This window comes from Onychostruthus taczanowskii, unplaced genomic scaffold (assembly GCF_017590055.1).
Source record: "Onychostruthus taczanowskii isolate IOZ18803 unplaced genomic scaffold, ASM1759005v1 scaffold1, whole genome shotgun sequence".
Classification (NCBI taxonomy): Eukaryota; Metazoa; Chordata; class Aves; order Passeriformes; family Passeridae; genus Onychostruthus; species Onychostruthus taczanowskii.
The window spans coordinates 25317086-25332638 of NW_024496525.1; the positions used below are offsets into that span (position 1 = coordinate 25317086).

The following is a 15553-nucleotide window of genomic DNA, read 5'->3' on the forward strand; positions in this document are numbered from 1 at the left end:
CAAGCCCATCTAGGACTTCTGGATAGTGTTGGTAATGAAATGTTTACTTTCTGGGATGTAATTTCTGTTCCCTTCTCACAGCTATGTAGTAGTGTTTGAATAACCAACCACATGCCTCCTTAGGACTTTTACTTGCACCTGTACTACTGTATTGCTTATTTATTATATGTTTTTGTGTTCTTCCTTCTCTATGCAGAAGTGATTGCTGAGACAGCTTTGTACAAATGTGTCCTCAAACCTTTAAAGGAAGCCATTAATTCTTCCTTAAAAGAAATACACAACAAAGATGGATCTTTACAGCAGCTGAAAGAGAACCAAGTTGTGATACAAAACACAACTACCACTGACCTGGGTGTCACAACCAGTGTGCCTGAAACTGCTGTGCTGGAAAAGATCATTCACAAGTTCACAACCATGCACAAGACCTACTCTCCAGAAAAGAAAATTGCCATCTTGCTGAAGACCTGCAAACTCATCTATGACTCCATGGCTCAGGGAAATCCAGGTACAGGACTCCTGCTGCAATGGCATCCACCATGGGTCTTTCTCCTTGTATCAAAGGATAGTGTTTATGACACAGCTAGCATGGCAATAGTCACATTGGTGGTAGCAGTGATGGTTGATGTGTTTGGTATCAGGTGGCCACAGGTTGTGTTCAGAATTGAATGGTTAGTGACGTTCTCTGCATTAATAACTGAATGTTACCTGGTTAACTTTAAGCTCCGTAAGTCCAAAAACTAGTTACCTGTGTGTGTTTTATGGATAAAATCCTTTTTGCACAGGTCTTCACACAGCTCTCCAAATATCCTCAAGGCTCTGTCCCAGCTTGCTGCAGAGTAATGGTAAATTCTAGGAATGGGTCTCTGGTAAAAGGCTCTTGATTTGGCCTTTACAGAGTTTTGCCTAAACTGAGGAGGAGATGCAGAGTGCTAGTAGTTTGTTACTAATTCCTGATGCTCCACTAAATTCTAAAAGCCACTTCAGTGCAAGGCAGTATGTGCTCTGAGTATAAACACAACATGGGCCTCAGGCCAGCCACTAATGCAAAAATTAAACCCTTGGCCTGCAGACAGGATGCATCTTTGCAGATAGACCAGCAAGTCCCTTCCTCCAGCAATTTTCCTTGCCAGTTTAAGGGCTTTTCTTGTATACTGTGAGCTGATGACCAGCCATGCCTGAATCTGGAGAGAAGCCAGGTATTAACTTGCAATAACTTGTGGTTGTTCAAGAACTCACAGTGACCAAAGGTGCTTTTAGCTGTTCTGCTTTATTTTGTACTGGCAACAGCCTTGGAGCATTCATACTCGATTCATTCAGGGATTGTTATGTCCCTGCTGAGCCTCACCTCAAGGGGATCTCTTGGATAGTAAGCAGCAAGGTTCAGTGACCAGTCTAGACATATTAACAGCAGAGCAAGAAACCACCCCTGGGCTGAGCCTTAGCTACAGGGTGGAAAGGACCTCTCACTCTCTTCGGGTATTATGAGATTTGGACATATGTAGGGGAATTTTCTGTAATTTTGCTAAAACAGTTGTGTGAAGTTTGAGAATAAATTTGGTTTAGATCAAGGACTTGCAAGCCTCATTAAAACCCACATGGTCTCCTGTGACGCTGGTGGTATATTACGTACACGTCACACCTTAGTTAGCTCAGGGCTGGAATTTCTCTGTTGAAGGAAATACTGATGTGTCACTTTCTGTAACAGAAATGAGGAGTCAGGGAAATAATTACAAAACCCCTACATGTTTAAAATATTGATATTCATGAAATTAGATGTTTTCACTGTGGTTTGCTACACTAACCAAAGCAGTGCATTTTGGCCAGTTCAGCTGTTTTCTCATGCTGAGTACTACTCAGCAGGGTGCAGGTTGGAAGCTGATTTCACCCCTGTGCATCCAGTTCCCTCTCCCTTATATCGAGTTCCCTCTCCCTTATACGTGATCAGTGATGCGTACCAGGGCTTGGCCAGAAGAAAACTGGCCTGGAATTATGGAAATGTACCCCAATGAATTCAGACCTGAAAAAGAAACTAAGGGGAGAAGAATGCTGTATCCAACTCCTGGAAAACAGCAGACTTGGAGAGTAATTGAGTGAAATGCCCTGTAGACTTAGATGCAAAATGTGTGAAACCTCTTCCACAGAATGAACTGAACCCAGATCACTTTCATTTTCCAGTGGCAAAGACTGGAACCTGAAATATTTCAGCAACCTGGAATATTTTTCTGACAGGGAATTCCAGCAGGTGGCATGCAGGAGAGCATGCTGTGGGATCCTCAGAGCAGATTTCAGCAGGTGGGAATTCTTCTGTTCTCTGCCCATCTCAAGAGCAACAGCACAGGGCCCCTTTTGCTTTTAGGCAGCCATGAGGCAGCACAATGTTCTTCACACAGGAAGAGCAGAGGCCATGTTCAGCTTCCTGTGCAATAGTTTCTTCTTCTTTTTGCTCCTTTTCCTAACTGGTCAATTAGAAAGGTCTCTCCTTTTCCAAGATCAGAGCAAGTGAAACAGAAAACAAATCATTCTCTCTGCTACAGGACCAAAATCAGTCTACCTCTGTCAGAAGCATTACCTGTTCAATAACTTGGAAAGTCCTTGTGTTGTCTGACTTAATTTGCAATTTGTCAGCTCAAACCAGATTTTATTCACTTTCGGTTGGCCATAGGATAAGCTGACCTAAGAATATGGTTTCATTTCTCAAAGCAAAATGCCAACACCACTTAATCAAGCACCTTTTCTTCTCCAACACATATGAAAATACAAATTTTTTTAACATTTTGAGACCCATGTACAGCACTCCAGGTTTGGCCAGGATGTCCCAAGAGGTACAAAGTTTCCTTTAAAACTATGGACAGGCATACTCAGGAACATGTGTACCTGGGGTGGTGCCCATCTTTGCCCTGCTGAAAGAGTCATAAAACTTTAAAGTCTGCCTTGACTGACTCCATGTATATCAAGACATTTTAAGAAAGGAGGAGACCTTTGGTTTGATTACAATTCATATTACATGACAAAATCTCCCTGATAAATTGGCTGTGGTTGAAATCCCTGATACTTAAGACTAAGAACTGAATGGGTCAGACCCTAAACTGGTTTCAACTAGCATTTCTTCCTCAAGCTGAAGGCAATCAGCTTGTGGAAGTAATTCGTCACAAGGAATCAGGAAGGCAATTTCACAGTCTTAGTCATACACCTTTCTCTCAAGAGACCACTGAGTACAGCTCCATGAGAGAGTTGAAGCAGGACCAATCTCTGGCTACATCTTGCTGTAGGTGGCCACAGAGGGATATCATGCCCAGCTTCCCATCACACACATTGTGGAGTCAGTCCGTGGAGTCAAGATGATTCATCTGGCGGCATATAGGTTTCTGCTTCAGAGCAAGATGACTCAAGGCACACTCCAGTGACAATATTGATTAATTCATTACTGGCTATAAAAGAAATTAAGGGGCCCTGGTTCAGATACTCACATGTACTATATAGGCAGTGATATTAGTAAGTGAATCCTCACCAAAGGCACAATTATGACAGTACTGAGGTGTCTCACAGAGCTTTTCCAGCTTCCATGCAAACTTAAATCTGAAACATATGCCTCCAAGAATATAACTGACAATCTGAAAATATGTCACCTGCCTGCTAAAAATACTAAAAATGATTAGTAAGAGTAAAATGCATTTTTAAAAATAGAGTTTGGAAACCCACGCTCCACAAAATGGCTGGCATTTCTTTTTAGCACTAGAAAAAATAAGAGGCAGGAATCATGGAGCTCTTACATTTGGAAGGGATGCTGCAATATGCACAGGGACAGCTGGGCATATAGCCAATTTATGTAGAAACACAGTAATGTCATGTAGAAAAAAATGCTTATTATGCGTCTTTCAGAAACACCTTTACTCAGGCAAAAGATTAAAGGTATGTTGTGTGACATAGGTAGAATGAGAATCTCTGCTTTTCATCAAAAACACAAGTGACACCTGTAGAGTGAGAAACAATGCAAATCTGCAATACACGTGGTGTGTACTGGCAGTGTTGTGCCCGGGTCACCCAGCCTTGAGCTGCCTGGGAGCTGCCACTGTGGAAGAGAACTGATGGAAAAATAAAGCAGCAATAAGCATTGGTTTATGGAGACAGTCTGTGAGACAAACAGGCCAAATTTGGTCGGTCCATGAGTGAGGAAGATCAGGGATGGAAAAGCTCTACGTTTAGGCTGGAAGTTTGGAAGATGGGCAGACTGCTTTCAAAGAAGATTGAAGAAGAATGGAGGTACAATTTTCTTACTGCAACATTTCTAACTTGTGAACCTAAGATTATGAAGCTTCATTTTTGGACTGTCTTTGAACTGCACAGGCAGCTGGACTATATAGTTCAAAACTATAGTTTGTACTAGTTATGGAATTGGCTAGGTGACCAAAACATCTGACTTAATAATTTCTATTGCATAGTTCTATATGGATAATGTGCATAGTCTGCTTTTGGAAAAAGAGGATAGATAGGACATATATTCCATTGGAATATTTATCTTCCTTAGCTTTTAGAATGAAGTTTGTCACCCCTACAGAACTGAGCAGCCAGATATTAACTGCCCTAATGTACTCCTATAAGGCTCTGCAGTTGGCAAAAGCAATGCTGTGTCTTTAGTGGGATAGCTGAGCTTGTAGAAAGGAAACTGGACTCCAATACTTCAGCAGCCAGTGAAGAGCCCATGCTAGAAGCTCCTAAAGCTTTCAGAGCAATCCCATTACACTGCTTATTATCATATCTCACTTCTGAGAAGGAAAATAAAGCTATACATAGCAGGTTTACTTTGATATCTTTTGGAAGAGGATATTAGTATTTAAGTTACTTTTAACAAAGACTGATGGACTAGAGATTTTGGGATTTCTGCCATCTAGCACAATTTCTACATTTGAATCAAAGAGCCAGTTCAAATTTTTCATGGGGACTGGATTCATCTAATCACTAAACCATATATTTTTGAAGTGAATTCATGCCGTCTGCATCTATTAACTCACTTAATTCACTATATCACAAATTAAACCTTGCTGAAAGTAGTATAGGATAGACAAAAGACAGCTAATGCTAGTGTGTGGAAGGAAAGTCACAATCTTTTCTTATGATCTTGAACAAATCCCAGTTAGCCTTCCTGCACCTCTGGTTTCCCAACTTCAAACTGAGGCTAAAATTCATATTTTGTGGAGATCTGCTTCTAGACATCAAGCTAGTGTTTGTAAAATATTAGAGCAAGGTACAAGGGCATCACCCCTATCTGCTGGTTTTCAGAATATACACAGAGAGAAAAGAAATGCATGAATGTGTTAAAATAGGCTGTAATTTCTTTATGGAGGCTTGGGCAGAATTCCAGTTGCTTTAAATCATGTATTTAATTAATACTCATCTATTCAAGTGCTGCATCCCAGCCAGGAGCTGACGTTGTACTTGCTTTGCTATAAACATAATAGGATGAGTTTGTGGCAGAAGAGAAGGCTTATTTTAAGCTTCTTAGAGATATTTATGAAATAAATGTTTCCTAACCCTGCAGGGAAGAAGGGGAAATAAAGCAAGCAAGTCATATCTGGAGTAGGACACCACCACCTCGAACAGGCAAGCTCAGTCTCACTGTCACTGAGAGCAGTGCCAGGGTCAGAGCAAGATTTAACTCTGTCAGCTGCAAAAATTCCCCTCTGTGAGAGACCACAGATGGAGCAAGCCATCCAGGTCTAGGAATTTGGCTCAGGCCCAGCTTGAAAGGAGAGTTGAGGAGGCAGCAGCCTGCAGAGAATACCTCTGCTGCAGCTCCCAGATGGACACTGGTTAGTGGCACAGGAACCACGGGGGTTATACAATGCTGAAACAACCTCTCAGATATCTTGTTTCATAGGCATTGTTTCATCTGTCTTTGTAGATTCCTGTTTCTGGGCATATTTGAGTTGCTGACAGCACCTATTTTCCCCATGGATGGACTGAGATACAGAGCACCTCAGGGCCATGTTTGGACTGATGGCTGTACATATCAAAGTCAATCCCTGTACCTGGAGGGGCCAGGAGAACAGGGGAGAATCAGAGCCCTGCTCTCTCAGGCACTTCTCCTTGGCTCCAAGAGCAGTCAGTGGAGAGATGCTATTGAGATGCCTACAAGGTGCAATATACCGCGCCTGGCCTGCCCTTGGCCACACTGGAGGTTTGCAGCAACATAGAAAAATCACAAAATGGAGTCAGAGTTAGATCACTGGTGATTAGTTTTGCTTTTCCCTTGTTGACACATTCTGCTCCTGCTGACTTCAGCTTTTGCTACGGATGTGGGTATTTAAAATTGGGTGACATGTAGCCACAGGTGGATTAACATGGTGTCTAGTAATTTGCACAGGTTGTGAGCATACAGCACATGTAACAGTGTTCTTTCCATTACTTCAGTCAGACCTGAGTCATCCCCTGCTCAGCATTTATTATTAATCTGTAGATCAGCTTCTCATATTTAAGGCATATAAACAGCTGAGAGTCCAATAATATTTCCATGAAGTCTTAAAATTGTGAAGAGTTTATACCAAGGACTGGAGGGCAGAGCAGTTAAATCAGCTTATAGAAATGAGATAAAGAGCATGAAAAAGAATTGTCTCTATGCATGATTGTACATACAACCACTTCTCAGACAACAAAAAAGAAACAGAGTGATTCTGTAGGCATTCTTGAGAATGTTCCTCTAACATTCACTTCTGCAGACACCAGAAGGTGATGAATGGGGACATGGAATTGTTTAGTTCCAAGCTGCTGTTTCCATTCTGCATTAACTGGTCAGTCTGTCCTCTCTTCATTATCTGCTTTGGTGACATATAAAAAGCCAGCAACCGAGCAACCAACCAACCAAGCAACAAACAAACAACCCAGGTTTTTTTTTTTTTTTTTCCAGTGAATAGGAATTGATATTGTGAACCAGCAACTTTATTTGATGCCTCTATCAGAAATGACATGAATTAGTTATGAAAGAGAAGTAGTAAGGAAATTCTGCTATTGGTGTTACACTGGAAATCACTTGGCCTTAAGGAAACTAGGATCATTCTATCCATGCCACTGATCTGCAACTACTGGATCACAAAGAAGAAGTTTTTAATGAAGGGAAAAATGAGCCTAACAAATCTTTGGTATTTTATATTCCTTTATGGTAGTCTGAATTAGAACTAACTATTGGCCTCTGATGTACTTGGAGAAAAAGGAGAATGGGGCTTTTTGCTACAAAGATTTTGTTACATTTTCATGTCTCAGTTTTGTCATCTTTTTTTCTTTTTTTTTTCCCCTGGAAAATATTAAGCAGCTGTAATACTAATCTGCTTGCATTAAGGTAATGTATATGACAGTAATGAATTAGACCCTTCACAGAGCTAAAGCTTACACAGAGACATAAGCCAAGGGAACAGCAGACAAAAAAATGTCCATACAGATGTTAATGGAACAATGAAGCCCATTTATAGTTTCGTTGAAGACCAAAGGCTGTGTCTTTTAACTAAAGACAGCCATAACAAAGCAATCAGAATTGAAAGTGTTAATCCAGCTTTCATTAAATAAATAGTCTGTTGTGGCGTGTGTGGGCTCTGTTAGAAACAGACTGAATTACTGCCCTGATGATCTCTCATTCTCTAACTCTTTGTTTTAAATGGATCAACTCTCTGTTCACTAGATGTATTACTGGGTTTATTTCAAAGCCACACTTTTTTTTTTTTTTAATCAGGGGCTAAGCTCATGTTTATTTGATGCTTCAGAAGAATATCTTTCTTTGCTGGTGGAGAATCTGCGTCAGCTATGAATGACAAAAAAAGAAATCTGACTCATGGCAAATATTTGAAATAAGCCAGTGGGAACATTTGAGAAATAGGAATGTATGCCCTACCATGGAAGAGCATGTGTGTTATGGGCCAAAAATGGATAGAGCATAATTTCACCAGAACTACATCAAGGGTAGCTCTGATTCTTTGAGCTGAGACAAGCAGTTCTCAAGTGAGACATACATAGTCCATAAAATCAACACATCCAAGTGCACAGGTGAGAAAAAACTCCCCAAGTCTGGGGAAAGACATTCAGAATGAAAACAGAGTAGGTTAAGAGGAGTGGTCAACTCTGAAGTTTGGTCTGGTAAAAAACTTGCAATTGTGGGTTTTCCATGATGACTTTATGACATGTTGGTTGAAAGTGAAAGTATCTTTCAAATGAAAAAATTTATCCTTGAGTGCTTTGTGGTTTGTGCAAGAAAGCTTCAGTGTGGATTCTATTTTAAGTAGTAATTATTTATAATTGTGAATTAGCATGCTCTTTTTTTTGTCCTTAGAGATCCCAAAGAACTCTTACAGACTGTCTATTGTATCACTTTGTGAACTTAGCTGATACGAATGTTTTAAGTACAAGAAATACTGAGCATCTGCTGTACACCAATTTAAAAAACTAGGTTGAAGTCCAATGTAAAAATCTTTCTGTTTTCCTAGCTAGACAGCATAGTTAGAAAGATGATTCCTCTTGGATCCTAGCTCTTGAGTGACTGTTTTAATTAGGATCATGTAGTGTGACGTTTTGCCTTCTGATATAAACATGGAAGTCTCCAGTCCTAAAACCACTATCTCAAATCCTATTTTCTGGTTTTGTGGTATCACACATAGGGTAAGTCTAAGAGAATAAATACCCCTAACGCATGTAGACAGCTTCCCTACTGATATTGCCAACCTGAACTGCAGTCTTGATGTCAGTATCAAATCAGAGGGACAAGCTGGAAGCCTTTGCCCTCTTCAAAAACTGCCAGTTGTTTGTCATCAGTGAAGTTAAGTTTATATTTCTTGAGTTAATTTTCAAGATGCTATTCTGGGCTTGAAGCAAATTTACTTACTTTTTAAGTGACCTAAATTTCTGTTTTCAGCATTTTTGCTGGTGCTTTTGAGCTGTAACTCTTCAAGTAACATAAGCTGAAGCCTGCAAAGGACTCACTGTGTGAGAATCTGACATTGTTGTGTGGGAACACGATTTTTTGCTGTTTTTGGGACCACAGTGTGTTTCTCTTTGCTCAGGGAAGCCCTATGGTGCAGACGACTTCCTCCCTGTGCTCATGTACGTGTTGGCCCGCAGCAATTTGACTGAAGTCCTTCTGAATGTGGAGTATATGATGGAGCTCATGGACCCTGCTCTGCAGCTAGGAGAAGGTAAGAGTACAGTGTTTGCTCATGGGATATTCACTTTGGAAATCATCATTTGTCTCACTTCAGTGTTTGTGAAAGTGGGGCAGCAGGGCTCTGGCTAGATTTTGTGGATAATACTTTGGCCAATCTTTTCAAATCTGAATCTCTAAAATTATTGCCAAGCACTTTAACTTCTTTTAGCAGTGCAGTGCCTTAAAACACAAGCTAGAAAGCAGGGACTCATCATAAATGGTAACTGAGGTGCTGGATTAGCAACCTAAACAAATACATCTTGTGTTACTTGGCCCAGCTGAAAAGCTGGAAGGTTTTTGCTAAAATTAAACAGCTGCTGCAAAAAATTGTGCAGATACTTTTGTTTATTCCAGTGAGAAAAGAGCACATTTCTTAAACTGCTTTGTATGCTGAGGGCTATATTCTCACGGTCACTCTACTCCTAAATTTGAGTGAATCTTCTGACAATGTTCTCTGACTGAGCATCATAGCACGACAGAGAAAACAAAGTTAGGTTAGAGAGGAATATTGAGTTTGGAAGTGACTAAAGACCTCTGTTATCAAAAAGACAAATACCCCAGTGGATCTCTAGTTTCTTAAATATAGCTTGGAAAGCACATGCTTCCCAAGTGACAATTACACACTCTGAATAAGGAACACAGATCATTTATCACCAAGTAGTCACTAAACCAATAAAATGGGGTTTATTTTAGATCTTACTTTGGTAAGTACTGAGGTTCTAGAAAGGAGTCCTGGATGAACAACAGCAGACTAATTTTATTTATATTAAATGAGGATATAAGTCTGAAACTAAACATGTCATCCCAGCACAGTGCACAGTGGGACAAAAGTACTAATAGGATGATTACTAGCAATACAGTACATTAGTAAGGTGTTTCTGCACAGGCTAGTTTTTCTGCTGAAAAGAATTCCTAGCAGAAAAAAAATGTTAGCTGAAGGACAGCATTTTGTGGACATAACCAAGACGCTTTTGGTGATTACTCTGCACACAGGTTCTACATTCCAAAGGGGCACACTACCAGGCTGGTTACTGAAGTCATCCAGGTTGGGGAGCTTGGGATATCAAAAGCAAAGCTGGCTGGAAGTTCTCTTAGCTCAAAGATGCAAAGATTTTATAAAATGTGCACTCCAGTTAAAAGGAAAAAATTTGTGAGGGAGTTCCAAATCAAACTGACTGAATAATCACATCAGAAAGGACAGTAGGAGTAACTGCAAATATGAGGAATGGGGGTCAAAAAAGAACATCTCAGTGAAGACAGCTCTGAGATTGCAAAGTGTAGAACTGGCAAAAGTTAACTTGAGCTAGGCCTTTCGAAGTAGAATAGCAAAAAGTATTCAGGTACAGAAATCAAAAGGACAGAAGTAAAGCAGAAGTTTAAAAACTGTGAAATTGCATAAATCAGTATACAAAATCACTTCAGTTTTGCCTCCAAATGGAAAATACACTTTGAATTAATCTAATAGCAATGGTGATGCTGAATGCTGGAGCAAAGGCAAGGACAGATTGGAGGGAACATCTGGATGGAAATTAAGAAATTGAAAGTGGGCAAAAACTTAATTCTTAAAAAAGTTGTGACGAATTCCTGTTGTGGGGGACTCAGAGCTCTTCCTCCCAGGGTTCCGAGGGAAGGGATACACCCTGTTCCCAGTCCTATCACAGCTACCTCTGACTCAGCCAGAAGAGGAGAAATATTGAATGACAGACAAAGGAGGGTGGTAACCATATTTAAGAGGAGAAAAGTGGTACTTTTAGACTTCTTAGTCTATTCTCAGCACCTCTTTGTGGGTGACATGCAAGAAAAATGAGTGTTTTGGGCAAAAACCTTCAAAGTTGTAAGACACTCCTCATCGATCCACTAGAGCACAGGAAGTCAAATGGCAGTGTCTTGGTCTCTCCTCTCCTACAGAAAACTTTCATGGTGCTCTAAAAATCCTGCTCTTAAATCAAGCGCTGTGTTTGCCTCCCTGGAGCACCAGCCGCGCCGGCCATGGGCTCAGCAGGCCTGGGGAGCCAGCGGGCAGCGGAGGGATGGGCTGTGTGCCAGTGCCACCTACGGGCACTGCGGCCGGGGTGGAACTGCGCCGAAACAGCTCTCAGCTGTCCGCGGCTGACGGGCGCGGCGTGCCGGACCGGAGCAGGCCAAGGCCCCGCGGGCTGACTCTGCCCCAGCCCGGGCCAGAGCCTCCCGTCCCCAGCTGAGGGCGGAGCTGGGAACAAGCCCTGCCTCGGGGCTGCCCTGCAAGCACGACAGCGTCTCTGTCCTTGTCAGGGCTTACCTGCAGCTCTCTTGCTGCAGCCGCTTTTTATCAGGGCCCGGCTGCCGCCCTGTGGCTGCAGCTGGTCATTTATTTCCCGCTGCAAGCAGCGCCGCAGCAGCCACGGGGTTCTGAGGGAAAGGGGTTTTTACCACTTTGCCCTTTTTCTCTGCGTTACCAAGATTTATACCGCGGCCCTGAATAGCCCAGGAATTACAGGTGAACGCCTGGGATGCCTGTGTAGTCAATAGAGAATGGAGGGAACAGAGGATGACTTGTTCCTGCAGGTCTGAGACTTCCCTCAACAGGAGCCCTGAAATCCAAACATGCGAGTGGTGTAGTTGGAGCTGAGGACTGGATCCAGGCTTTGTGCCTCTCCTGCAGTAATCTACTATTATTTCTATTTCCTTGCATTGTGGGGACTGCTCAGGAGCCCAGGTTACAGACCTGTTGCATGGGCCCTATCAAACACAACAAAAAGACAGCTGTGGCCCAAAGAATAAACATCTGTGGCTAGGGCTTGTTTGTGAGCGCAGTTTTTATAGCTCTTTCCTTCCAGCCTGTGTTCTCTCCCAGGACATCTACAGCCGCAGCAGTCTGGGGAGCAACACTGATGTGGAGCAGGAGGGGCTGGAGGATGCTGGTCACAGGGTGTCCTGCTGGGTTGACAGCAGTGACCCCCGCACTCCCTCCAGCAAGGCAGCGGCAGCACAAGGGTCAGACAGCTGCCCCGTGTGGGCACCGGCCGGCAGCGTGGGAGCGGGACCGAATGGCCCGTGAGGGTGTAATGTTCATACAAGACTTTCACCTTTTGCAGGCTCCTATTATTTAACCACCACCTATGGGGTCCTGGAGCATATCAAGAACTATGACAAAATCACTGTAACACGGCAGCTGAGCGTGGAGGTTCAGGACTCCATCCACCGCTGGGAGCGACGGAGAACGCTGAACAAGGCCCGGGCTTCCCGCTCGTCAGTGCAGGTAGCCAGCATTATATCCTAGGGGAAAAGCCTGCATGCTTTCTCCATACTTAGAAATCTTTAATATGGTAATTACTTTTAAATGAAATTAATTGAAATCACTATTTAAAAAAAAAAAAAAAAAGAAAAAAAGAGTACATCTGGGGCAAGGTTTCCAGATCTTAAAATTACACCACATTTGAAATACATACTACCTATGAAATAAATTTTGAAATCTTGAAGTACCCTTATAATATTGTAGTTTTAAATATAACTGCAAAGTGATTTTTTTTGATCATTTTCAAAGGAGGTGTGCTAGGAGCCTTTGCATGTGGGAGCTGTGGTGGCGACTCAGAAGACGCTCTTAATCATCACCCTTAACGCCTGGGGAAATCAAGGGCTAAACTGAGATGTGAGCAGGCTTTGCAAGGCTGCTTCTAGATGGCATAAAGTAGGGGGGTCTGAGACATCCCAAGAACCAGTCAGTCCAGCATCTTCCAGAGCCTGTCTGGCAGCAGGAAAGACCCATCAAGGTTGGGTCAGTTTTGAAGCCCATGCTGTGCATGGCCTGGCAAAGATCTCCCCGTGCACCAGTGGGAGAAGATCTCAGGACAGATGAGTGCTCTGGGCCTCCAGTCATGATGAGACTGGTCCAGGTAGGCAGGGTACCCTTCCAGCCCCATGTGCTGTGATCAAATCATCACCCACAGGGAGGCAGCAAAGGCCACGTCTCACACTCTGTAGCGCTTTCACAGTGCAGAACTGAAAATTGTGCATTCTGAGAGGAAAGCCAGGGAAACTTCTCCTCTGGGGGAGAGTAGTACATGTGAAAGCATGGAGTTGAACAGGTTTCCCATATTGCAGTCAAACCAGTCCCTGATGATCTCAGAAACCGTGAATGGTGTTTGGGATACAGCAAATATCCATCCAGCCCTGAGTGCTGCTCTGTCAGCAGTAGCTTGTAGAAGTACCCAGCATGGAGCATAATAGCTGAGCAAGCAAATGACACATTTCCCCTGAAAATTCCCATCATGGCTGAAGGGCCATTTTCCACCCCTTTGAATGAAGGGTAGTATCAGAGACATGAAAGCCCATTCTGGCAGAGTTAAACCACATGCTGATATGTTCAGCAGGCCTCTGTCCATCCTTCTGCCTGCCTCAATCCACTGCAGTGATACTCCTTAAATGTAGTTTGGAAGCCCATAGTCCATGCATTTGAAAACTCCCCTTCTGCCAGGGAACCTCATTATTTTCTGAACAAAATGGGATTTATTTTGGAGTTCACAAATGCAAATTAAACACACAGGTTCCACTGTGACCAAAAGCTCACTAGAGTCTGTTCCTTATGTGTTTGGCAAGATGAAAGCTGTCACAACAGTTGTTACTGCCTGAAACAGGATACAAGTAAATCAGCCTTCTCAGCATAACTTCTGCTATATCCTTACTGATGGAAGGAAGTTCAGAGGACACACTTTCAATATGCTGTTTGGGTGATTGTGAAGTTGCAAGGCCACCACACTGCTAGCCCTATCCCATTTCTGGGAAACAGGGGGTTTTCAGGCCAGAATCCTGACATTTCTGGTCTGTTTTTCTTGTCTGTCACTTCTTTGCAAACCCTTTCTTCAGGAGCTGTAAAAAGATGGGAGAATTAAGAATTGCAGATCGTTCTCGAAGGATATTCAGTAAATTCAGAAAGAAGTGCTTTGAATTCCGTGTCTTTGTGGTGCTAATTATTTTGGTAAAGCCTGACAGAGGGAAGAAAGGGGAGAACTAACTAGGACACTGGAGAATGACTGGAGGATATTTGGGAGCTCTAGGCAACTAGAGCTTTGTGACTGAATTCTTCCTCCTTCAGTCCAAGGTTACTGTGTTAACTGCAAGGTCTCTCCTCATGTTTCTCTTCAGGATTTCATCTGTATCTCCTTTCTGGAAATCAGTGGTCAATCAAGGACACTTGCTTCCCGTCGTGATACCACAGCTGAGCAGCTGAGCCAGCAGTGTGCCGAGAAGTTTGAAGTGTCCCATCCCGAGGACTATGGACTCTTTGTTTATGTTGATGACCAGTGTCTGCAGCTGGACAAAGATGCCCTTCCACACCATATCAAAGCCTCCCTTCTGAAGAGTGAAACTAAGAAAGATTTCCATTTTATTTATAAACCAATTGACCATAAAACCCCACCAGTTCCAACTGTCAAAGAGTCAGACTTTTCTTAAGGGCCATGCTGCTTTTTTTCTGTCTTTGCTGTCATCCTGGAAGAGCTGGATAATTTACCTTGTGAGATCCTCTGGTATCTGCAGACTTTGGAAGTTCTCTGGAGTGTGGTCTTCAGCATAGGGCAGATGGGCTAATTATAGATGGTGTCTGAACACACGGCTTTTCTTGGTAGAGGTCATTTGGAGAAGTAAAAGGAGCATTCAGGAGAACATTCGTCCTCTGGAAAACTTGAAGTATCAAGCCTCAGAACCTCTCAGCTGCAACCAGCCAACACTGCAGAATGTAAATGAACAGTAGAGAAAATCCAGAGATCTTGCAAAAAGGTGGACATTTACTTTACAATAAAAGATGGCAGGTGTGAATCACATCTGTGCATAAGGCCTTTGAAAGGCCTGCACACACCTCAATCTGTTTGGAGGTAAAACTGTGTTTGTGCTTAATGGTATCTGTTCACCCAGTCTGAATAAACTGGGTCTTGTCTGATGTATTCAGTGGCATAGGGTTGCCACCTGTAGCAGAGCTCTATCTCTGTCTTGCTGTCAACAACACGTCTTTGCCTTTGAAATCCACATAATTACAAACAGTGCAAGATGACCCTGTACTTTCACTAAGAATATGGTTTTTTGCCTTCTATCTGTCACTAAAATCAGGTAGCATAGGCATTTTCATCAAAGTATTTTTCCTAAAGATTCAAAGTCTTCACCATCAGTTTTACATGTACATCAGTTTTATTCACACTGGTTGTTTCTTAGTGTCTGGTTAATTGTATATTTATTTTAATGTGTGATATGGTGCAATTGTTTTAAAATAAGCCTTTGTAAAGAACTTAATAATTTGCCCAGTGTATCAAACCAGATTAAAATTTGAAAGTCAAAAGGAGTTAGAATTAAACGTCAATTCCTTTTTATATGGCTGTCATTTTTACAAGTGTTATCCTAGCTGTA

General features: G+C 42.4%; 1 protein-coding gene across 1 annotated transcript in view; it reads left to right on the forward strand.

Moving 5' to 3' along the window:
- LOC121342933 (ras and Rab interactor 3-like) overlaps window positions 1-15553 on the forward strand; it is a 156494-nt gene extending 140941 nt beyond the window's left edge. The window contains exons 23-26 of the mRNA XM_041417731.1: window positions 197-505; window positions 9039-9170; window positions 12253-12416; window positions 14300-15553. Coding sequence (XP_041273665.1) covers window positions 197-505; window positions 9039-9170; window positions 12253-12416; window positions 14300-14608 — 914 coding nt within the window. The 3' untranslated portion in view covers window positions 14609-15553. The remainder of the gene's footprint in view (window positions 1-196; window positions 506-9038; window positions 9171-12252; window positions 12417-14299) is intronic.